Below are 25,455 nucleotides of genomic sequence, written 5' to 3'. Positions count from 1 at the left end.
TATCTAGAGTTAGAGGCTGCATTCATAATAAAATGATCTATTGGAACCATTCATGATACTAAATTTGTATTGTGGATTGAAGTTTTTCAGAGGTGTTGTGATTGCACAATGCAGGATACGGGAAACACAAATGGAAACAACATGTCCTCAGTGGAAGCTGAAGAGCCTTCGGTTTCACCACCTGGTACAGGTGTGTACTCAGTGTTTAAGGTAACAGCTGACAGAGTTCTTTTGTGTGGACTTACCCTGTCTCGCACTATTTCAATATATAATTTACAAAGTTTATATTGAACTTTAGCATGATTTTTTTAAGATTCATTCATTTTTTTGAAGGGTAGAGGTATATATATAGAGACAACACACACAGAGGGATAGTCCATCCATGTGTTCACTCCTGAATGGCTGTACCGGTCAGGTCTTGGCCACAATGAAGCCAGGAGCCCGGGGCTTTATACAGTTCTCCCACATGGGTTCAAGGGGCCCAAACACTTGGGTCATCTTCGGCTTTATCAGGCGCATTGGCAGGGCACTGGATCAGAAACTGAGCAACTCGGACCTGAACTGGCTCCCATAGGAGATCTCAGCGTCACAGGTGTCAATATTATCGATTATGCCACCACACCCCCTGGCATGGGCATGAATTTTGCTCTCCTCAACTCATTAAATCCAATTTTCACATTATATCTAACACATGATTTTCACATATTGAACTGAGTATTTGAATAGTCTGAGCTTGCGCAAGGATATATTTTCCCCAGTATGGAAGCCCTGAAGTTAACACCATTGCTGTTCATTCACTTTGATGGATTCAGGAATCAGGGAGAACTACTTCCTAGCCCTGCAGCTTGTTCATACTTGAGAATTGCAGGTTGCTCAGTGCAGGCTTCACAAAGTCCCCGTGTCTGTCAGAGACAGTTTTTGGCTCAGAGTATTTTCCCCAATAGAATTTCACACAACGGGATTTGGTATAGAAAATCCATTTATTCTAGGGTCACTCCATCTGAAGAAACCAGATGAAAACCTAAAAGTGCATGTCTCTAACTGGTCTTGGGTTGGGGGTGGCGGTGGCTTTTGTTTTCAAGAAAGACATTGTGGATCCTGTCAAAGACAATGGGTTTGCTGTGGAACAAATTGCTACTATTTTTCAAAAGAAGAGACAACTTGGAATGAGAGTGCAAAGTCATGCCAGGACAAGAAATCTCATCTTGTTACCATCAATGACAAAGAGGAACAGGTACGTTCATTTAATCAAGTGTGAGAAGCCTGCATGGCCTGAGTAAGGGTGGCTGTTTAGACTTTGCTCCAGTCTTATTGGGCCCGCTTGGTGGGAGCGCTTGTATCTGCAGGGGAGAAGACACAGGCTTTAAAGAGACGTAAAAACATTATCTAAAGCAGCAGGTAGGGCCTTGCTGTGCATGCCATAGAATGCTCTTTAGTTGTTATGGGCTATGTCTTTATGATTTATGGATAATCCAGCAAAAATACACAAATGAGTGATTTAGTGGGCATTTTACTTTAGTGACTCTTCAGAGTTCTAGAAATAATAAAAGATGATTTATCACCCTTCTCGTATATATCTATACTTTCAGTAGATGTGAGAAGATAAACCATCATAATCTTCCTTCTACACAAGTTAACTAAAGTGGAAAAATGTTGGAAAGAGTGTCTGTCAGAGAGAGAGAGAGAGAGAGACAGACAGACCAAATGGCTTTGATCATTATGGGCCTTTCATGATATTTTTTGAGTCACAAAGCTGCGAAAGTTTGTTTTTTGGCTCTTTTACTTTTGCTGCTTTTCTGCACGGTAAATAATCTAGTGCCTGCTCTATTTATCATAGGTTTGTTTGACATTAGATATGACCAGTGTTTGGTACCAATGTTGTAGATAAAAATTATTGATATTTTGAGTAATGCTATTAATCCTAATTTGTACACAGAATTTCATTCAAACACAAACGAAATACAATTATTGGATTGGATTATACAGAAAAGGAGCTAAATATGATTGGATGTGGCAGGATGGCACAGTACCTGCTAAGGACCTGTAAGTTTTCATTTAATATTCTAACCATTCAGTTTTTTTTATCAGCAATTGATGTATAGATTAAAAGCTAACAGCAGGAAAAGATTCTTGAAAACTTCCAAAATATCCTTCATTCTATTTGATTTCACATTTCAGATGACAATCAAATGCAAGCCTTGGGGACTTAAGTAATCATCCCTAAAGACATCACTTTTTTCCATAGTGTTTTTTGTAGGTTCCTTCCAAATAGTAAAATCATGTGTTTCTTTTATATGATATCTGTTGTGTTGGCAGGTGTGGTTGGAAGAGAGGGAGGAAAAGTTGTTTCTAAACCGAGCTCTTCCTCTTCACAAATGTTTAACTGGTGTCTTCTAAAACTGAAGAGGCTTCTTTTCCAAACACATAAATTAATAATCTTAAATCTAACATGGAGATTAAGATTTTTCATAGCATTAAATTTGCACAAGTCCATGTAGTCGCTGGTACCCTCTTGGTAGTAAAATAGCATTGATCCATCAAAAATGATGAAATAAACTTACTACAGTGGCACCAGATTGACTGATGGGTCTAAATGAGGCAGGGAAATTACACAGTGCACTGGAGGAGGAGCAATGCTGTGGAGCGTTGTGCAGTCCCTGTCGTGTGAGGAGCACTGTTTATTGAGGGAGGGTGGAGGCAGAGGAAGAGATTCCCTATTTTACGTGGGGTAGTCAGAGATGACCTCAATGAGACAGTGTCATTTGTAGAATGACTATGCAGGTGAATGGGTGAGATGAGGGGGTTCTCTGTTGGTGTTGCACCCTGGAAGGAAGGCCAATGGGTGTGACAGGTGGCAGTGCATTTAGTTTTCTTACAGAACCAACAAGAGGGTCTGCGATGCTGAGTAAAATGGGAAGAATAAGATCACATAGGAATCAGTGAGCATCGCAAGAATTTTATTTCTTTGTCACTGCAGTGATAAACCTGTAGGTGGTTTTTTGACAGGGTATGACAAGAGCAAGCTTCCTATGTCAGAGTCACTCATTAGAAGCAGTTGTAATTACACTTTATGAATTAATAGCAATACATCTCTCACAGGAGTTTTCTTTTCACTGAATAATCACACACATGTCTTAACATTGTGATAATGAAATTTTGCTTATAGAATTTTAAAGCAAAAATATTCTCTGAACAGGGCTTTTCAAGCAGGTAAAGTGGCTGACAAATGTGGATGCCTCAAGTCAGGATATATTAATAGTGCTGCTTGTGAAAAACACTTTCGTTACATTTGTGAAAAGGATGCTCCCTTCCTCAGTGATTAGTACAACCATGATGGAAAACAATAAGCAGATCTTCAAAAATCTAAAAATGTATCTACCATATGACTCAGCTCTCCAACTTCTGAGAGTATATCTGAAGGAAGGTCTATGAGAGATTCCTGCACTCCCTAGTTTGTATGAACCCAATTCTTAATAGCAAAGATATGGAAACAACCTTGATGTTCATCAGCTGATGAATGGATGAAGAAAGTGTGGTATACCTACGTGATGGAATACTACTCAGCCATGAGGAAAAAATGAGATCCTGACATTTCCAACAAAATGCTTGGAAGTGGAGATCATTATGCTATGTGAAAGAAGCCAGTCACAGAAAAACAAAGATCACATATTTTCCCTCACATGTGGAAATCAATCCATGTATAGAAAGTATAAAAGCATGTGGTTGTTATATTATTTGGTATATAGATAGTTATGAATATTTTCTTTACTATATTATATCTTGTACATAGCAATATTCTCCTCTTTCCTCACTATATGATCATTGTCACAAATCCCATGTAATGTGATATTAATATTCCTGTTTTCAAGAAAAATAATATATATTTGTATGTATATAATAGCTACATATGGAAAGAGTGAATATGACAAAATGTTAAAAATTGTTAAATCTTAAATATTAAAATAAATAAATTTCAACATTTTAATTTTGACTGACACATATGAAGTAATTGTGTATGTTTCTTGGGAACAATATGATATTTAATATGTGTACACATTGTGTAATTATCCACCAAATATAATTGACATATCTACAGACTAAGAAATTTATTAGTTCTTGTGCTGGGAACTTTGAGAATCATCATTACTATCTTGGAATATTGAATTAATTGCTGTAGAACATTAGGAACTATTGCTCCTATGCAGTTGCACTTCTGTACAAATTAACAGTTTTCCCCCCATCACTGTCTCTTCTACACGCTTCCCAGGCTCTGGTAGCCCCCATTCTATTCTCTACTTTGAGATCAACATTTTAGCCTCCACTTAAAGTAAGAACATGTAGTACTGACCTTTGTAACTATTTCAGTAATAATAATGCATTCCAGTTTCATCCATGTTGCTGCAAATGACAGAATTTCATGCATTTTTAGGGATGAATAGCATTCCATTATGTATATATGCAACATTTTCATATGCATTCATCCATTAACTAATACTAAGATTGATTCCATATATTTTAAAAGACTTATTTATTTTGAATGTCACAGTTACAGAGATAGATGGAGAGACAGAGATCTTCCACTGTCTCATTCCCCGGATGGCATCTGCGGCCAATGCTGGTCCAGACCTAAGCCAGGAGCCAAGAGCTTCATCAGTGTCTCCCATATGGGTTTCAGGGGCCCAAACACTTGGGCCATCCTTGCTGCTTTTCCTAGGCCATTATTAGACAGCTGGATAACAAGTGCAGCAGCCAGGACTCAAGTGTGTGCGCACATAAGACACCAGCACCATAGGCTGCGGTTTAACCCGCTATGCCACCATGCTGGACTCTCTTATCTTGACAATTATGAACGTGTGAAATAAACATTCAACTGTATACCAATGTCAATTCCTGTGAGACCTATGCAGTAGGGGGATTGCTGAATCATATACTACTTCTACTTTCAATGGGAACTTTCTTTTGTTGGAGCCACCACTGAGTGGTAGTAGCATCCCTACTTGATGGATTCACAGTTCTGTGATAGAATTTCTAAGAAACTCATTTAATCCCCTCCCTCTTTAAATTAGTGTTCAGTTAAATATTTTTACTCTTAATGTGACCATATTAGTGTTTGGAGAATAACACAGCTTGAGAACTCTGAAGAATGGCTGCGTTTATAGCACCATACATAATGAATAACAAAATTCCATACAACATCCTCCAACGTGTTCAAGACCTGCCACAAACACAAAGATACGTTTGTCTGCCCAACACAAGAAAGACTGTATAGAATAAATCTCACCACCAAGGCTAGATAAATGGCGTATGTACAAAGCCATGAGTGAACCAGGGCTATCGGCAGTCACCCTGGCTCTCTGCTACTAGCTTAGAAACACCAGTTAGCCAGCAACACCTGCATTGTACTAGAAGGGTAGGGTCAAGAGTTCATAGAGGAACTTTTTATGTGGTTTAGACATGCAGAGATGATGAAAGCTTGAGTTGTAGCATGAAAATTACCCCCTGCAATGCCATATCCAACAGAAACTTACAGAGGGTTCGACTGCTCTAATGTGATAAGCATAGCAAAACTAAAGCTCGCACCAGCTTGAGTCCTGACTGATTTGACTCTGTCACCTGGACTAACTGCTCAAGGGGATATACATCCACGTTCAAATATAAATACTGGTTACCTCTGTGTCTCCAATGGTGACACAAGCTAGAGCAGTTTGCAAGTAAATGAGGTGCTTGAGGAGTAAGGAAAAAAACAGCAGCAATGCATGGTCAAGAAATAAAGTAGTCCACAGGTCACACTCAGAAATAATGCTGCAATGTTTCAGATAGCAACCTTAGAGAGCTATAATTGATGTGATAAATGATGGCCACGTTAAACAACATGTCTGAAAATTGTAAAGTGCAAGAGAGAATTACATGGAAATGCTATAAAGAAAAGTATGATATCAGAGATGAGAAGTTCCTTCAGTGGAGTCGATGCTGAAATAAAAATGCAGGAAACACAAAGATAGTTCAGAAATATTACCCAAATTGAAGAACAAAGAAATAGAGTGACAAAGGAGAAAGCATCCAAAATCAGTGGGACAGCATCATAATATTTAGATAAGCCTAAACTGGATCTCAGATTGAAAAGAATGATGAAATTTGCAGAAGGAATATTTGAAGGCTTATCAGCTGAGAATATTCAAGGTGATATCTCTCTGTGGGTTTGATGTGCACTTTCCAGATGATTATTAATGAAAGCTTAAAATACAAGAGCAAATATTTTGATGTTATTTTCTTAAAGATTTCTTTGAAGACAAAAGTATAAACTGTTCCTAGCGTTGATTACTTGTATATTATCAAATTAAAAACTTCTGCTGTTCTTTTAAAATTTTTATTTTGTAAAGACACTATAAAAAATGAAAACTGAAATAAAGTAGTTACAAAACATGTAAATTAGAGAGTACTCAGATCCAGAGCATAAAAATAATTCTTACAAATCAATATTAAGAAAATGAACAGGAGGCCAGTGCTGTGGCATAATGGGGTAAGCTGCTACCTGCCAAGCTGGCATCACATATGGGTGCCGGTTTGAATCCCAGCTGCTCCACTTCCAACGCTGCTGGCTGCTAATACACCAGGGAAAGCAGTGGAAGATGACCCAAAGTCTTGGGCCCCTGTACTCATGTGGGAGACTTGGAAGAAGCTCCTGGCTCCTGGATTTAACTTGGTGCAGCTCTTGCTTTTGTGTCTATTTAGGGGTAACCCAGCAGATGGAAAGACTCTCTCTCTCTCTCTCCCTCCCTCTCTGTAAATCCGCCTTTCAAATAAATAAAATAAATCTTTTTTTAAGATAGAATGGATATTTAATAAAATGATGAAATGATTTGAATATATACTTTAGCTTAGTAGTTATGTGGTTGACAAGGACACATAAAAAGATGCTTAATAGAATTTACTCTTTAGGGAAATACAAATTAAAATCACAAGTAAATTTCACTACACCCTTATTAAAGTGGTTTTATAAACTAACAATATCATCACCATATTGGAAGGATAAAAAAAATGGTCCATTCATGTATGCTGATGGGAACATGAAATGACATATACTCTAGAAAACACTTTGGAAGTTTTCTACTGAACAGAAACGCAGATTCAAAAGTTTTCACAGGCCAGTGAACAAGCAACTAGTAGGTATGGTACAGTTCCCAAATTTAGATTGGGATCAAGATTCTATGCTATTTTCCACCCAGATGCCAAGGTGTCTTTCTCTAAGAGGTAAAGAATCAAATAGTAACCCATGCATACTTCATACAAAATAATGAAGCTAGTTGCTGTTGAATTAACTCCCACCCAAAATGCACATAATAGTGACAAATTTATGGAATTCTCTACAAAAGTGTGTGAGTTCCAGAAAGAGGGTATCCAGGGCTCTGTTTCCTGACCCTCATCAGAGCCCTGACACTGTTCTGATCCATCTTGTTTTCATAAATGCTATGATCAGTCCTGATTTGAAGGTGGCAGAATTCCTAAGTCTCTGACATCTCAATTTAGTAGACCAAAAAAAAATTTTTTTGGACAGATAGAGTTATATACAGTTAGAAAGAAAGAGAGAAAGGTCTTCCTTCCATTGGCTCACTCCTCAAATGACTGCTACAGATGGCGCTGCAGCAATCCAAAGCCAAGAGCCAGGTGCTTCCTTCTGGTCTCCCATGCGGGTGCAGGGGCCCAAGCACTTGGGCCATCCTCCACTCTATTCCTGGGCCACAGCAGAAAGCTGGACTGGAAGAGGAACAACCGGGACTAGAACCTGGTGCCCATATGGGATGCTGGTGCCGCAGGTGGATATTAACCAAATGAGCCATGGCGCCGGCCCTAGACCAAAAATTTGTCCTTATTTCAACCAGTGACTAGAAAGCCGGTACAACCCATGAACAAGCAAAGGTAATCTGACGTGAGAGGGGAAGACTCCAGAACTTCCAAGGGTTTTGGTGTTTCCTAGGGAAAAATGACTGTATTTTTTTCTTTGTGTTGTTCCCAGCATTGGGTAGCACGACACATAATTTTCTTCTCACAGATAGAGAGCATGAGTCTGGCACACCAAGAAGCAGTCATCCTTGATGCTGTTAAATTTCTATAGTTTCTATTCATTGACTCTTTCCAATTACTTAAAATAAAATAAACACAAATGCATGCAGTGAGATATTAATGCAGACATAATCAGCTATACTGGTCCAAAGTGAAGGAGGCGTATCTTTTTGTCTTTACAGAGACTATCCCACAGGGCCCTAAGCTTCCCTAGAGAGAATCATGTGAAAAATACACACATAGACTTCACGTTGAAAAACTCCTTCCCTTCTCTGTGTACTTATCTTCATCATTGAGCTTAGCTCCTCTGGAATTTGTGTGTGTGTGCATTGACACATGCCATGTACTTCTATGTGCTTGTATATGTGTATAAATACGTACACATATGCATGCATTTTTTTCTTTTTTTTAAACTTTTATTTAGTAAATATAAATTTCCAAAGTACAGTTTATGGATTACAATGACTTTTTCCCCCCCATAACTTCCATCCAACCCGCACCCCTCCCATCTCCCGCTCCCTCTCCCATTACATTCACATCAAGATTCATTTTCAATTATCTTTATATACAGAAGATCAATTTAGTGTATATTAAGTAAAGATTTCATCAGTTTGCATCCACACAGAACATAAAGTGTAAAATACTCTTTCAGTACTAGTTATAGCATTAATTTACATTGAACAACACATTAAGGACAGAGATCCTACATGAGGAGTAAGTACACAGTGACTCCTGTTGTTGACTTAACAATTTGACACTCTTGTTTATGGCGTCAGTAATCTCCCTAGGCTCTAGTCATGAGTTGCCAAGTTTGCCGACTTCGATCTTATTTAGACAAGGTCATAGTCAAAGTGGAAGTTCTCTCCTCCCTTCAGAGAAAGGTACCTCCTTCTTTGATGGCCCTGTTCTTTCCACTGGGATCTCACTCGCAGAGATCTTTCATTTAGGTTTTTTTTGTTTTTTTTGTTTTTTTTTTTTTTTTTTTTTTTTTTGCCAGGGTGTCTTGGCTTTCCATGCCTAAAATACTCTCATGGACTCTTCAGCCAGATCTGAATGCCTTGAATGCCTTAAGGGCTGATTCTGAGGCAAGAGTGCTGTTTAGGACATCTTCCTTTCTACGAGTCTGCAGTGTATCGCACTTCCAATGTTGGTTCTTGTATGTTTTCAAGACTACAAGCCAGAATCTGTGATTACAGACCTTGTTAGCTCTTTGCTCTCCCAGAGGCTCACATTTTGAGAAGGGGTGGCGAGTTATCCTCACATGCCCACAAACTTTACAAGACAACCCAATCCAAGAAAAATAAGAAATTTGACTCCAAATGAAGTTCTGTAATATATGAATCATCACCTATAAATAAGAATATTTTAGGTTCCTGAAATGAGGTACTAAACTTATTAATCTAATTTTGTTGTTAATGTGAATATCAACTGCTAAAAGGGTCAACTGAACCCAGATTTACTTTATTATAGAATAATGAAACTTCAGTTCCTGACCCTTTAACAAATGTAGCAGCCTAAGGAAACCCACAGTGACAGTTAGCTTAGATATGTTTATTCCGACTTAGAACTGAAATGTCTTTGATCCCTTTCAAAATTTATGAATGTGGCTGGTGCCGTGGCTCAATAGGCTAATCCTCCGCCTTGCAGCGCCGGCATACTGGGTTCTAGTCCCGGTCGGGGTGCTGGATTCTGTCCCAGTTGCTCCTCTTCCAGTCCAGCTCTCTGCTATGGCCCGGGAGTGCAGTGGAGGATGGCCCAAGTGCTTGGGCCCTGCACCCCATGGGAGACCAGGAGAAGCACCTGGCTCCTGCCTTCGGATCAGCACGGTATGCCGGCTGCGGCGGCCATTGGAGGGTGAACCAACGGCAAAAGGAAGACCTTTCTCTCTGTCTCTCTCTCTCACTGTCCACTCTGCCTGTCAAAAAAAAAAAAAAAAAAAAAAAAAGAGGAGCAAAATTTATGATTGTGACTTGAGTATGAATTCTGACAAAAGTATGCTCTGTATTTTGAGTTTCAGGTGTCATAGCTGTGATGTTTATAATAACACTGTTTTATATTGTTTTTTTTTAAAAAAAGACTTATTTATTTATTTGAAAGGATTAAAATGATTTTTACAATGTATGCCAATGCTTATGCATATTTTGACACATCTCTATTTTTACTGTTGCAAGTTTACATCTGTTCTAAAAAACAGAAAGTTGTTGAAATCATTCTAGGAAGGCCATAGGCATTTCTCTTTTTATTTTTTATAATTAAAACAATTTTTATTATGAGCTATTTCCTAAATTCATGAGATTCTAAGATGGCTGGTTTTTCTTTGTTTTATTTTTCATTTTCCAAATTTTAGTGTAAGTGCTAAAGTTCAACTTTGGATTGATTTATTAAATATTCATACAATTTTTCATTTTGGTTCTTGATGGCCTTTCTGACACATGGGTGGGGACAAGTGAAACACTGACACCACTGGAAACTTTCTGTGTGGGAATATCAGTGTCATGTGATCATCTGCACCTTCACACAAGGTCCCTGTGAGGGACGGTCTCACACATCAGGACCCGCCTGGTCTCACAGCAGAGGGGAAGCCAGCAGAGCCGGGACGTGCTCGCCTGCTCCTGACCAAGCCTGTGCTCCAGCTGGGTCATCCCAAGGTACAGACACAGACAGCAGCTACTGTGGGTGTGTGGGTCCATCTCCATGTCGCCTCTCACCCTGCTGATGGCAGAGGAATAGAGTAGCACTTGGTCCGGGAGAGATGCGTAGAACGATGTGAGAGTTTTGAATTGTTTCAAGAATGAATTTAAACTATGATCCATGTTGATACCTAAGTTACCTTTATTCTTGAGGAGAATGCAGGAATGGATTAGAATGAGAATGTGCTTAAGGTGTTTAACAGGGAGACTATGATTTTTTCTTAAATTCTCAGGTGTTTTGATTACTATTTCTTTATTTTCCTGGTATTATATTATGTTCTTTTGTTTCTCATTACAATGCATGTCACTTAACTATCTAGGAATGAATTAAGCCTGGCTTGAATTCCCTTGTTCTCAAGTCACCTATAATAGAAAAATTTGAATGATTTATTAATTTTTGTATTTTTCTATTAAAAAATTTAGCTTAGTATTCACCAATTTGCTCCCTTTTTATTTATGTAAACAGATGTATCAAAAATAATTAAACAAAGAATCTTCGGAAATACATGACCTTGAATTGAGTTTTACCTTATAATTTGTCATTGTGTTAGAGAAGAATTTATTGAACAATGAATAGTATATTTGTACACTTTGTCCTTATTTGATGATTGTTTAAATCCAGTTTCCTCAAATTATGAAGCAATTAACTGGTGAAATATCAAGATATTTTAAGAACATAAGATTTAAATCCGTCTAAAAGAACAGTATATGGATTCTGCTTACTGACCAAAAATATTGTTGAGAAAAATGCACTGTCCTCTTAAATCTCTGAGTAGCTCAGATTTCCTCCATAGTTCATTTTATATTATTCCTCTAGGAATACCCCTAAATATTTCGAAATTACTTGTGCTTTGTCCATGAGATATATTTAACAATTTCTGTTCATTTGTTTAAAACATTTCGTTTTAATTTTTCTTCTTTTTTAAGATTTTATTTACTTGAAAGTCAGAGTTACAGAGAGAGAGAGAGAGAGAGAGAGAGAGAAGTCTTCCATCCGCTGGTTCGCTCCCCAAGTAGCTGCAATAGCCACAGCTGGGCCGATCCGCAGCCAGGATCCAGGAATTTCCTCCAGGTCTCCCACACAGGTGCAGGGGCCCAAGGACTTGGGCCATCTTCTGCTGCTTTCCCAGGCCAGAGCAGAGAGCTGAATTGGAAGTGGAGCAGCTGGGACTTGAACTGGTGCCCATGTGGAATGCCGGCACTGCAGGAGGCGGCTTTTCCCACTACACCACAGTGCTGGCTGCTAAAACATTTTAATATATTAGAAATTAATGTACATTCACAAGATAGTATTCAGTACATGAACATATGCCATTTATTCCACAATCTTTGCTGAACACTGAGTATGTGCAATACACCAAGCTAAGAAATGGAGAAGGGTTGAGGAGAAACAGCCCTTCTTTTAGGGAGACTATTTGAAAAGACTCAAGTTGAAGAAAATAAAAGAAGTAATCAATGTCTATTTTAGAAAATGTTACAGGGGCCAGTGCTGTGGCACAGCGGGTTAAAGCCCCAGTCTGCAGCATTGGCATCCCATATGGGCACCAGTTCAAGTCCCGGCTGCTCCACTTCCAATCCAGCTCTCTACTGTGGCCTGAGCAAGCAGTAGAAGATGGCCCAAGTCCTTGTGCCCTTGCACCCGCTTGGGAGACCTGGAGGAAGGTCCTGGCTCCTGGCTTTGGATTGGCTCAGCTCTGGCCGTTGCATTCATTTGAGGAGTGAACTAGTGGATTGAAGACCTCTCTCTCGCTCTCTCTGGCTCTACCTCTCTCTGTAATTCTGTCTTTCAAATAAATAAATCTTAGAAAAAAGAAAGAGAAAATGTTACAGAAATAAAATATAAGAAAAAATATAAAATTCTTCTATAATTTATAATTTGGGTATGGCTATTTCTCATACCAATTACTTTTTATGATTCTTTTGACTTTCTTCTTTTTTTGTTTCAACATAAACAATATCCATATTGTACCAAACTTGTATTGCATAGTTTTATATTCTGTATATTCCCCTTTAAGCAAGATTATTTCCCCATAGTAAATAGGATTAAAATGCTAATTTTATGAGATACATAGTACTTGTTTTTCATTCCAGGAGCACAACAATAATACAAATCGAGTGAGGTGAAAAATGATTATTTTTTCTAGCTCTGTTAATGAAATGATCTTTCCCAATAGCTCCTGATTTAATAACTAAGGACAGTACTTAAGTAAGAAATGTTATGTGTTAGGCAATATTATTTACATAATAATTTAAAGGATCAGAAAACATATCCACAAATGTTTTAGTAGGGTGTGATATGTTCTTTGCTCTGAAAATCAATGCTAGTCATCACCACTTATATATATATATCTTGATTTTGCTTCATTTTATGCTATCTTATAATTCCAGACTTGAAAGTTATTCTTCAGATAGTTTAGTCTAACCCATCACGGGAGGAGATTAGAGAATTTACTTTCTTAAGCCATACCATTGATTTGTGGCATACAAAAAATTAGAACGCTGTCTTTTAGATTCATATCTTCATAACTCTGTCTTACAGATTTATTTGATGAGAGTTTGATATCAAAAGTTTATGAGGTTTAGAATGTTCACCTTCCTTAAACAGTCTGTCTTACAGCCACCTTAGATTTCAGGGAAGATTTCTCAGCACATTCTTAAATACACAATCATGTCTTGCAAGAGAGAAAAATATTTCTTATGATTAGAAAAAGTTATATTTCTGTTAGAAAAAGGTATATTTCTGATTCAGAATCTTTTTTTCTTATTTTTTCTTATCCTTTTCTGGGGCAGAGAAGTTGCTTCATACCTTTGTAGAAATATTATTTATATATTATATATTATATATTATATATCATGTATTATATAATTATATAATATTATTATATATTTTTCAAATGTAAGTGAAGAATTACATTTTTGGACTTGTATACATCTGGAATTGAGCCAAAGACTATTGTTGACTGAAATCCATGATTTCTTCATTTTTATTAACTCCAGGATCAGATTCATGAATTTCAGTGACTATCAGGATGATGAGATGAGATAAAAGTGATGAGGGTGATACAAGACAACTTGGAAGCTTGTGTCCTTGCTAAATGAGCTGTGTCTGTTCACTGTCATATTATCATGGTCCGTTGAACCTAAGGCAGGCATTAAGTGATCAAATATAATCTCTCAAGAAAAGATATAAATCTGGATATTTGTCCATGAATTATGTCAACTTCTGCATTTTGACAACTAATTAAGTGACATTAACAGTCTAAAAGTTTAATTTCATATGTCCACAAGCTGTCATGGTTCATTACATAACTGAATAGGTCTCTTTTCTAAGACGTCACGAAAAGGGATTCAAATCACTTTTTTCCTGGACTGGCATAATTGTGCACTGTGTTAAGCTGGTCCCTGCTACATCAGTTCCCATATCAGAGCACTGCTTGGTGTCCAGGCTGCCCCACTTCTTATCCAGTTCCCTGCTAATGTGCCTGGGAAGGAGCAGAAGGTGACCTAGGTGCTTGGGCCCCTGCTACCTATGTGGGAGACACAGATGGAGTTCCTGGCTTTGACCTGGCCCAGCCCTGACTGTTGTGGCCATTTGGGAAGTGAACCAGCTGTTGAAAGATCTTTTTCTCTCTCTCCCCCTCATTCTCTGTAACTCTCTTCTTTCAAATAAATAAAATGGATTTTTTAAAGTGAATTAGATGGCCTTATTCCAATAAAAAATTATTTACAAAAATAGGCAATGGGATAGGTTTGGTCTACCTGTGGTAGTTTGCAGATTTCTTATTTAGAAACTAATATGATCACCTCATTACCATTTGCAGTTTCACTGACTTTTAAAAATAGTATTCATAGTCTTCTATTTGTTTTAATTAATACTACTTTCATGTGGCTTGTAATAATTTTTATTGGTATTTTACCTGAGACTTATTAAATAAATCACTATAACCAATAACTTAGTTATTATTAGTAGGATCTTTTTTAGCAGAAGGCGAAAGATTTATACGATCTGAAGAGAAATCAGGATTTTTTTTTTAAATCACTTTTTCTGGTGTTTCCAGTGAGATGGTGGTTTTCCTTCATTTCTACAGGCCACAGTATGCATCACTCACTTAGCTCTCTCCATCATTTATAAAACACACCTTCCATTTTAACTGAAACAACAATGTCTTATGGAACTGCTCTGATTCTTGCTGTGTTTTTAGCCTGGAACTCTCAGAAATGAGTGAGGAGAGAGTGACATGCCTAGAGTTGCAATCGCCTCATGCAAAGAAAAAGAAAAGCAAAAGGCATCCAGCTCCCAAAAAGAGAGGTAAGGTTTTCTTCTCTTTGTTTTCCTGATTTCTGAAAACATGATGTCAAGTAGTAACAAAACAAGAATTTAAAAAATGAAAAGTAAAATCATGAATAGTTTATGCTAAATATCTGGTTTCTTATTTCATTTTATATACTGGGAGATCTACTTAAGTGTGATATCACTGGAATTTATGAATAGGGTAAATAGTCAGTTTAGTTTAAACTCCAGCATAAATACTTCTCTGTTCTTATCTGTTTGCCATGCTCATTATATATCCTTCTTTTTGATTTTGTACAGAAATCCCTTGTACAGTAATCCTGGGACTAATATGTCTTTTGCTCCTGCTGGTAATCACAGTCTTAAGATACATGAGTGAGTATGAGGTGTCTATTTTCTACAATACAATCAACTTTAAATGAGCTAGTTGAAAGCAGAAGAGTTTTTTTCTTTTTTTTTAAAGATTTTATTTATTTATTTGAAAGTTAGAGTTACAGACAGTGCGAAAGTGTCCACTGGTTCACTCCCCAAATGGCCGCAACGGCTGGAGCTGTGCCGATCCAAAGCTAGGAGCCAGGAGCTTCTTCCGGGTCTCCCATGAGGGTGCAGGGGCCCAGAGACTTGGGCCATGTTCTACTGCCTTCCCAGAGAGCTGGATGGGAAGAGGAACAGCTAGGACTAGAACCCTCCCCACATGGGATGCTGGTGCCGCAGACAGAGGATTAACCTACTGCGCCACAGCGCCGGCCCCGAAGATTTTCTCAATTGATCAATTTTTAAAATGAAATATCACTACTGCTGTGATAACAGAATGAAGAGATTAGATGAGTATAACGTGTGCAGGTCAAGGATACCTCCGTGTTGGAGAGAATTGCTGTGAAGTAAAAGGCAGGGAGAAATTGAAAGGTGAAGGGTAAAGAACAGTCATCCAGGCTGGCGCCGCGGCTCACTAGGCTAATCCTCCACCTCGCGGCGCCGGCACACCAGGTTCTAGTCCCGGTCAGGGCACCGGATTCTGTCCTGGTTGCCCCTCTTCCAGTCCAGCTCTCTGCTGTGGCCAGGGAGTGCAGTGGAGGATGGCCCAAGTGCTTGGGTCCTGCACCCCATGGGAGACCAGGAGAAGCACCTGGCTCCTGCATTTGGATCAGCGCGGTGCACTGGCTGCAGTGCGCCAGCCGCGGCGGCAATTGAAGGGTGAACCAACGGCAAAGGAAGACCTTTCTGTCTGTCTCTCTCTCTCACTGTCCACTCTGCCTGTCATAAAATTAAAAAAAAAAAAAAAGAACAGTCATCCAGGTGGAGTGAACAACATGGGAAAAAGGAGACATATATGTGTTAGGAGAATTACAAATAGCTCTAGTTAAGTGGATGAAATGGCTGAAAATGAGTGTGGAAAGGTATACAACCTAACGAAGGTGTTTAAGCTTGTTTAAAGAATATTTTTATGTATTTAAATGGAGAGAGAAAGAGAGATCTATTCACTTATTCACTTCCCAAATGGCCAAAACATCCAGAGTTGGGCCAGCCTGAAGCCAGGAACTTCATCCAAATCTCCCATGTGGGTGGTAAGGGCTCAAGCACTTGGGTCACGTTCTGCTGCTTTCCCAGGCAGGTTTGCAGGGAGGTGGCTGGGGAGTGGAGCAGCCAGGACTCAAAGTGGTGCCTATAAGGGAAGGTGGCCTCAGAGACAGGCTTAACCCGCTAAGCCACTACACTGACCTAAAGTTAATGGATTTTGAAAAACACAATCTGAGTAGACTGAATAGTAGTGAGTGGGAAATATGTGAGGAAATTGTTTCAGAAAGTATGGTTGCTGACAACTGCTGTCCAAATTACCAACATGAGAAATAATGAAAGTTGGGAGACATACTTGAGAAATATTTAATATATAGATTTGCGTGAATATCTGATATTACACACTCTGGTGAGAATTCTATTTAATTTCGAAGAACAAACATGAAGAACAATATGATTTGTTTATTTTTGCATTAGTAATAGTGAATATGGAGGTAGTTCTGGCTTATTAGCAGAGATGCTCAGAAATATTGGATGGGAGGTTCGGCTCCATGGCTCACTTGGTTAATCCTCCGCCTGCAGCGCCGGCATCCCATATGGACTCCAGGTTCTGGTCCCGGTTGCTCCTCTTACAGTCCGACTCCCTGCTGTGGCCCGGGAGAGTAGTGGAGGATGGCCCAAGTGTTTGGGTGTCTGCACCCGCATGGGAGACCAGAAGGAGGCACCCGGCTCCTGTCAATGGATCAGCACAACGCGCCGGCCATAGCAACCATTTGGGGAGTGAACCAATGGAAGGAGGACCTTTCTCTCTGTCTCTCTCTCTTTCACTGTCTATAACTCTACCTGTCAAATAAATTTTAAAAAAATTAAAAAAAGAAGTATTGGATGGGTCTGTTATTCCAGATGAGCTTTTAGTAATAGACATGGATCATCAGCATATATGTTGGTGAGATTAAATGTCTGGGGAACAAGAGAGTTGCCTAGATTAGACATATGTGGTACGGATTCATCAGTTGATATCATAGGCTTTTGAAAACATGGTGGAGGAAGCAGAACTGGGCCAGAAACACAATCCGCTCATGTGGGTGTCAGTGACCCATTCACACTGAGCCATCACCACTGCCTCCCAGCATCTCCATGAACAGGAAGCTGGAATCAGGAACTGGAACGAGGATGCAAACCTAGGTGCCTGATATGGAAAACAGGCATTCTAAAAAAATAGAACAATATGCTTTTTATTTTACATTTTTATTCTCAACTTAATGGAAGAAACTGCTGTTTCTCTCATAGACTTTTAACTTTCCTTTTGCACATTAGAAATAGCTATATGAACTCATATGCCGTGCATATTTTATGCATTCATTATACATACAGGCAAATCCCTTATGTCAAAGTGTAAATGCTACATGGAGTCACATGCTGAGAAATCATTATTTAAAGATGGCATAAAATCTAGTTCGTTTTCAGTTTCCTTTGTTTTCTATTTTATGAAATGTTCATGACTTTTTATGTGTCTTAGAAATAATAGATTTCAAGTTACATATAATTGAAGTTTTATATAAAAATCTATTTTATGGCCTGACACAAAAATATTTTAACGTTACATTTTCTATGATTACAATCCCAAGTAATCATCATCATATTCTTTCATATCTAGAATTACAGGATATGATCATAATTAAGTGATATTTTAAGTCATTTATGTTGTTAATTTTGTAATGTGGATTGAAGTTTTTCAGAAGTGTCCTAAATGCACAACACAGGATATGGAAAACACAAAAGAAAAAAATACTTCCTCAGTACAGCTGGAAGACCATTCAGTGGTGCCATCAGGTAGAGGTTTGTACTCAATGTTTAAGTTAATAGCCAATAGATTATTTTTCATAGACTTACTGCCTTCTGCCCATTTCAATATATAAACTTTAAAAAGTTTATATTGGATCTGATGAGGAGTTTTAATTTTACTCTCCTCATTAAATCCACTTTTAAAATTATAGTTGACTAAACATTTGAATTTCAAAAGATGTTTGGGTACAGAAAAACACTTATTTTATGCTAATTCCTTCTGAAGAAAAAACTTAAATACCTAAAATCTTATTTTCTAAATGGCCTGGTGTCTTGGGATGGGGGTGACTTTTGTTTTGAAGAACAAGCCTGCAGCTTCTTGCAAGGAAGACACTTTTGTTGTGGAAGAAACTGCTACTATTTTTCTAAAAAAGAAGAAACATGGGAGGAGAGCAGGAATTTATGCCGGAACATGGATTCTAGCCTTGTGAAGATTGATGACATCCAGGAACTGGTATGTTCACTTAGTTAACCTTTATGAGAAGCTTGCAAAGACTGAGTTAGGCTACCTGTGTTGGCTTTCCTTGAGTCTTATTTGACTGCAGGGTGGAAACACTTGTATTTGTAGAGGGGAAGACATGCTTTAAGGACCTAAATAATTTCACTTTCTAAAGCAGCAGAGGTGGCCTGTTGTGTGTGCCATGGAATTATATTGAGTCCTTACTACTTATGTTTTCATGATTTGTGAATGATTAAAAAAAAACCTAAATGAGTGAATTAGTTGGCACTTAATTTTAGTGATTCTTCAGAGCCCTAGAATAATAAAGTATATTTTAAACCTTCTTCTACAATATCTCTATGTATTTCATAGGTATCAAAAGAGAAACCATTAAAATTTTCTTTTTTATAGAACTCAACTAAAGTGGAAAAATGATGGAGTGTGTATCTGGGACAGAGAACAGGAAAGAAAAGTGAAACGGAGAGAGTAAATTGCATTTAGAAATAAAATCAATATTTTGCTTAACTTTTGAGTACCCAAGGAAACAATTACAATGAATAAAATATACTGAAATAATTACAAAAATATATACTACTGTTAGGTTTACAGTGTGTCAGATCTTTGTATGCATTATTTCAGTACATAAAAACTTCCACATAGGTAATGTCATTCCCATATTTTAGACAAGGAAGAAACTCAAGGAGTTTAGTTTGTTTGCCTTTGCTCACATAATAAGTTAATTGCATAATATGCTTTAAAATTTGTGGCTAGAGTTCTGATTTCCATAGCTGTATGATATTCGTGGTATCACATGGAGAGACGTTACTTAGTCATTCTCTAGGTGATGGGAATTTGGGTTGTTTCCACTGCTGTTGTGATGAGCAGCTCTTCATTAACCATCCTTAGACACATCAGCTGTGCACGTCTTTCATGTGTCTCCTCTGCAGTTCATCACAAACCTGTATGAGTGCAATTATTGGGTGTTTCCAGTTTTACAAAATAATTTCATAATATTTTTCAATTTGCTTTTTCTGCTAGTATGAAGATATTCTATTGTTTCCTACCATCCTAAAATCTTGTGTTTGCTCTCTGTAAAGCATTTCCTTGTAGCTTTGTTTGCCTTTACTTGATCTCTACTGAACTTGATATCCTTTATTGTTCGTGTATGTTTTCTATGAAACATCTATTCTTGATTTTTCTTCATTTTTTTTCTTTTGGATGATTTTGTTTTCTAATTGATTTATATGAACTAATGTTTTGTTCTTGGAACTACATTACTATATGCATGTCTAGATTTGAAACCTCCCTTCCCATGTTCTTTTTTTTTTTTTTTTTTTTTTTTTTTGACAGGCAGAGTGGACAGTGAGACAGAGAGACAGAGAGAAAGGTCTTCCTTTGCCGTTGGTTCACCCTCCAATGGCCGCCGCGGCCGGCGCGCTGCGGCCGGCCCAACGTGCTGATCCGATGGCAGGAGCCAGGAGCCAGGTGCTTTTCCTGGTCTCCCATGGGGTGCAGTGCCCAAGCACCTGGGCCATCCTCCACTGCACTCCCTGGCCACAGCAGAGGGCTGGCCTGGAAGAGGGGCAACCGGGACAGAATCCGGTGCCCCGACCGGGACTAGAACCCGGTGTGCCGGCGCCGCTAGGCGGAGGATTAGCCTAGTGAGCTGTGGCGCCGGCCCCCTTCCCATGTTCTTGAAGGTGTGTTTTGATGAAGAGAAGTTCTAAATTGAATGAATCCACACTTACATATCTATTTTTTAGTATTATGCTTGGAGATTTTTGTGTCTTTCTAAAGAAGTTCACCATGGTCCTTTCTTGCTATCTTTCAAGCCACAAAGATGCAGGGGATTCAGACTTTTAGGTCTTTCACTTCCATGGCTTCTCTGCACAGTAGATGAACTAAGATTGTCTTAAGTGAATGTGATTAGTATTTTGTACAAGTCCTTTGTAGATAAAAAGCTATTATTGATGTAATGAGTAATACTAACAATTCTAATTTGTGCACAGAATTTCATTCAATCACACATCAAATACACTTACTGGATTGGATTATACCAAAAAGAAGATAAAAATGAGTGGAAGTGGCAGGACAACACCAAACTTGCTCAACAACTGTAAGTTTGCATTTCACATTCTATGAGGTGGGAAATCACTTAGTGTACTAGAGGATCCTCAGTGCCATGGAGCACTATTCAGTCCCTGCTGGGTCAGGGAGTACAGTTCGTGTGGGGAGCAGTGGAAGGAAGAGATTTTATGTTTTTAATGGGGGAGACACAGGTGATCTAATGTGATAATGGTGTTGGTATAATGATTTAAAGGAGGTGAATGAAAAACCTAAAGGAGCTCACTGATGGGGTAACATCCTGGGAAGAAGACCTACTGGTATAGAGATTGGGAAGTGTATTTGGTTTGCTGGAGGAAACAGCAGGAGGATCTGTGATGCTGGAGGAATCTGAGTACAGAATGAGAAGTAGATCAGAGAGATAACATGGGAATGAGAGATCACAGCAAGACTTTGATTTATTTATTTATTTATTTATTTTTTGACACTTTGAGTTATAGACAGTGAGAGAGAGAGACAGAGAAAGGTCTTCCTTCCGTTGGTTCACAGCCCAAATGGCCGCTACGGCCGGTGCTGCGCTGATCTGAAGCCAGGAGCCAGATGCTTCCCTGATCTCCCATGAGGGTGCAGGGCCCAAGCACTTGGGCCATCCTCCACTGCCTTCCTTGGCCACAGAAGAGAGCTTGACTGGAAGAGGAGCAGCCTGGACTAGAACCCGGTGCCCATATGGGATGCCGGCACCGCAGGTTGAGGATTAACCAATTGAGCTATGGCACTGGCCCCAAGATTTTGACTTCTTAATGAGTGATTCTCTTTTGGAGGGTTTTGAGCTGAGGGATGACAAGGACAACCTTCCTATTTTAAAGAGTCCCCTGGACACTGTGTGGTCCTTAGGTGGTGAATGGGAGATACAGATTGCAACAAAGGGAGTCACACTGAAAGTCAGTTGAGATGGTGGTGGTTTGGTCAGGACAGGTAGGGAGGGTGCTGGGAAAATGGGCCCAGATGCCAGACCTACTGTAAAAATGTGTGAGAGGAAGAGATCAGAGATGGCTGCCAGGTTTTAGTCCAGCAATGATGACAGTAGAGCTGTCATTAACTGTTACGAGGAGCATCAGGCATTCAGTTTTAGTGACAAGTTTGATACATCCATTATACATTTTGATATATGTGGGCATGTCACATAAACATGTTGTGCATGATTGTAAACTTCATGTAAAAAATCTGTCCTGGGGATGTTTATTTAATGTGTGTCAATGTATGCAGGGGTGTGGACACTATGAGATGATATTCTGAGTGCTTTTTTATGCTTTATTTTATTTGAAAGTCAGAGTTGGAGAGAGATCCTCCATCTCCTGGTTGACTCCCCAAAAAGCCACAATAGCCAGGGATGTGCCAGGAGCTTCATCCAGGTGTCCCATGTGGGCGGCTGTGTCCCAGGACTTGGGCTGTCTTCTGTTAGTTTCCCAGCACATTGACAGGAGCTGAATTGGAGGTGGAGCAGGCATGAATTGAACAAGAGCTCATATGGGATGTTGGCATCTCAAACAGCAGCTTAATTCACTGTGCCACAAGGCCAGCACCTGTTGTGGGGGGTTTGATTGCTGAGATATCCAGACCCTGATCCCCGGGACACCCAAACATTTAGCTGTTGTGGTGATGAGGATGATTACAAAAGGGTCCTAAGAAAAGTAGTGAGATTGAAAGGAGGAAACCAGGAAAGAGCAGTGGGATACCTAAAAAAGGCACAACTAAAGCAATGTGCCAAAGTTAAATGGTTGCTGACTTCTGTCAATAATAATTTTGTGACTTGAAATTATTATTATCAGACTCATATATCTGCTGGGAAATTCAAATTATATACTTTTTCTATATATCTTAGCATAGTCCCATAACTTGTTGAATATTCTCATTGTCCAACATCACAAAATATCAACACTCTGTTTGGTGGAGCAGACATGAGCTCAGTGGGAGTAAGGTCACCTTGTGTGTGAAATGCCAACCAGCTCCTCCTAGTGCTGAAGGTGAGGACGGGGTTGTGGCCTCCTGCTATCTGCACATCAATCTGAGTCACAGGACACTGGAGCTGTCATTGTATCTAATTATAATGTGTCACTAATAACCTTACCTTATTTAGTAACTCCGGTGAGTTGCTGAAGTCTCAGAACTTCCAGAGTGAGCCCATCTAAAGCCTACCCACTGTGTTCTGTGTACCTAGTCCTCATCTGCAGTCATTCACCAGCATGAACGGTCCCTTAGCTTTAGAAATACTTACACCTTCTGATTTGCCAGCTGTACATCTGTCAGAGGGATTTTGTGTTCACTTAATAATCACACACACACACACATACACACACACACATTTTTAAATTGTGACAACGAAATATTGCCCAAAGAATGATATTCTAAAATAAATATATTCTCTGACATAGGACTTTCCGTCAATCAAATAAAGTGGGTGAAAAATGTGGATGCCTGAAGCCACAATACATTAATAATGCTGATTGTTCAAGATCTTTTCCTTACATATGTGAGAAGAATAAGCCCTTCTTCAATAATTAGTACAACCTTTATGGAAAGCAGTATGGAGATTCCTCAAAGACTGAAAATATATCTACAACATGACTCAGCCATCCCTCCTCTAGGAATATGTCCTGCAGTAACAAAGTCCACAAGGAAAGCGATTCCTGCACTCCCATGTTTATAGCATTCCAGCGCTTAACAGATATATGGAACAAGCATAGATGTCATTAACTGATTACTGTGTGAAGAAAATGTAATATTTATGTGTGTGTATATGTATATGAAAAAATATTACTGAGACATGAAAAAGAATGAAATTCTGACATTTGTAACAAAATGAATGCAACTGGAGATCATTATGTTACGTGTAATAAGGCAGACACAGGAAGATTAATATCACATTTTCTCATATGTGGACATTAATATATAAAGTATAAAAGCTATGTGAATATTATTTTTACTGTATACATTCATATAAGTATTTACTCCACTGTATTGTGTCATATACATAACAATACCCCTCTTTTCTTTTCATTGTGATCACTGACATGAATCCCACATTATGTGATATTAATATTCTATTTTCAAGCAAAAACAGTGCCTATATATATGCATATAATATCACCAAATGAAGTAAAATGGGAAAATGTTAAAAATTGTTAAATCTTAAAATAAATTTCTAAATAAATTTAAATGAAAATATATTTTATTTTGACTGACACATGGAGAGTAATTATATAGGGTTATTGGGAGTAGTATGATATTTAATACACATTTGCAATATTAATGATCCACTATGGGCAACTAGCATGTCTATCAACTCAGACATTTATTACTTCTTTGTGTTGAGTATATTCAGAGTCATCTTTACTAACTAAATTGAAATATTCATAATTGCTATAGGACATTAGAAGTTATTTCTCATAACCAGTTGCACCTCTGTACCAATCAACATCTTCTAACCATCACTCTGCTACATGCTTCTCACGCTCTGGTAACCACTCTTCTAGTCTCTGCTTTAAGATCAATGCTTTAGCTTCCATATAAAAGTGAGGACATTTAGGGGGCCGGCACTGTGGCTCTGTGTGTTAACGCCCTGGCCTGAAGTGCTGGCATCCCATATGGGTGCCGATTCTAGTTCCGGCTGCTCCTCTTCCAATCCAGCTCTCTGCTATGGACTGGGAAAGCAGTGGAAGATGGCCCAAGTCCTTGGGCCCCTGCACCCATGTGAAGACCTGGAAGCAGCTCCTGGCTTCTGATTTTGGACTGGTGCAGCTCTGGCCATTGTGGCCAACTGGGGTGTGAACCATCGGATGGAAGACCTCTCTCTCTCTTTGTCTCTCTCTCTCTCTCTGTAACTCTGATTTTCAAATGAATAAATATACCTTAAAAAAAAGTGAGAACATTTAGAACTCGTCTTTCTGTATGTTACTTACTTCACTAAAAATAATGTATTCCAATTCTATCCATGCTGCTGCAAATGACAGATTTTAATTCTATTTTATGGCTGAATAATATTGCATTATGTCCATATACAAAGTTTTTTAAAATTAATAAATACTTAGGTTGATCCCATATCTTGATTTTTGTGAACAGTCTGAAATGAACATGCAAGTGCAGAAGATTCTTCAATACACAAAAGTCAATTCATTTGGTTACAAATGGAATAGTGGGATTGCTGGATCAAATAATAATTCTGTTTTCAATGAGAATTAGTTTTTGGTGATATAACCAATCAGCGGTGGAAATATCCCTACTTGATGGATTTATAATTCTCACTTTGGGATTTCTAAGAAACTCTATTTGGATCCCTGCCCCTCGCCCCACTTTTTGGTATCTCAGTTAAATATTCTTTTTCTTAATAGTTCCATATTAGTGTTTGATGGAGAATAAAGCTTCTGAGCTCTGAAGATCAGCATGGTTTACTTCACAATGCAGGTTGATAACACTCTCCAATACTACTTGCTACAGCTTGTGGGAGACCTGCCATACACAAGGATAGAGCCATCTGTCTGACACAAGAAAGA

At 38.6% G+C, this 25,455-nt stretch overlaps 1 protein-coding gene across 1 annotated transcript; it reads left to right on the top strand.

Annotated features, from left to right (window-relative positions):
- Nucleotides 1-88: 88 nt before the first annotated feature.
- Nucleotides 89-25,122, top strand: LOC138843628 (uncharacterized). Its single transcript, XM_070048322.2, has 8 exons — nucleotides 89-190; nucleotides 1,083-1,234; nucleotides 1,937-2,043; nucleotides 3,197-3,322; nucleotides 14,954-15,065; nucleotides 18,629-18,856; nucleotides 20,851-20,957; nucleotides 23,338-25,122. The coding sequence occupies exons 1-8, from the start codon at nucleotides 109-111 to the stop codon at nucleotides 23,465-23,467; spliced, it is 1,044 nt and encodes a 347-aa protein (XP_069904423.2). The 5' UTR covers nucleotides 89-108; the 3' UTR covers nucleotides 23,468-25,122.
- Nucleotides 25,123-25,455: the final 333 nt, after the last annotated feature.

The sequence above is a fragment of the Oryctolagus cuniculus genome, chromosome 9, assembly GCF_051225735.1.
Source record: "Oryctolagus cuniculus isolate XC-2025 breed Fujian yellow rabbit chromosome 9, ASM5122573v1, whole genome shotgun sequence".
Taxonomy (NCBI): Eukaryota; Metazoa; Chordata; class Mammalia; order Lagomorpha; family Leporidae; genus Oryctolagus; species Oryctolagus cuniculus.
This window is presented reverse-complemented; position numbering and strand designations above follow the sequence as displayed.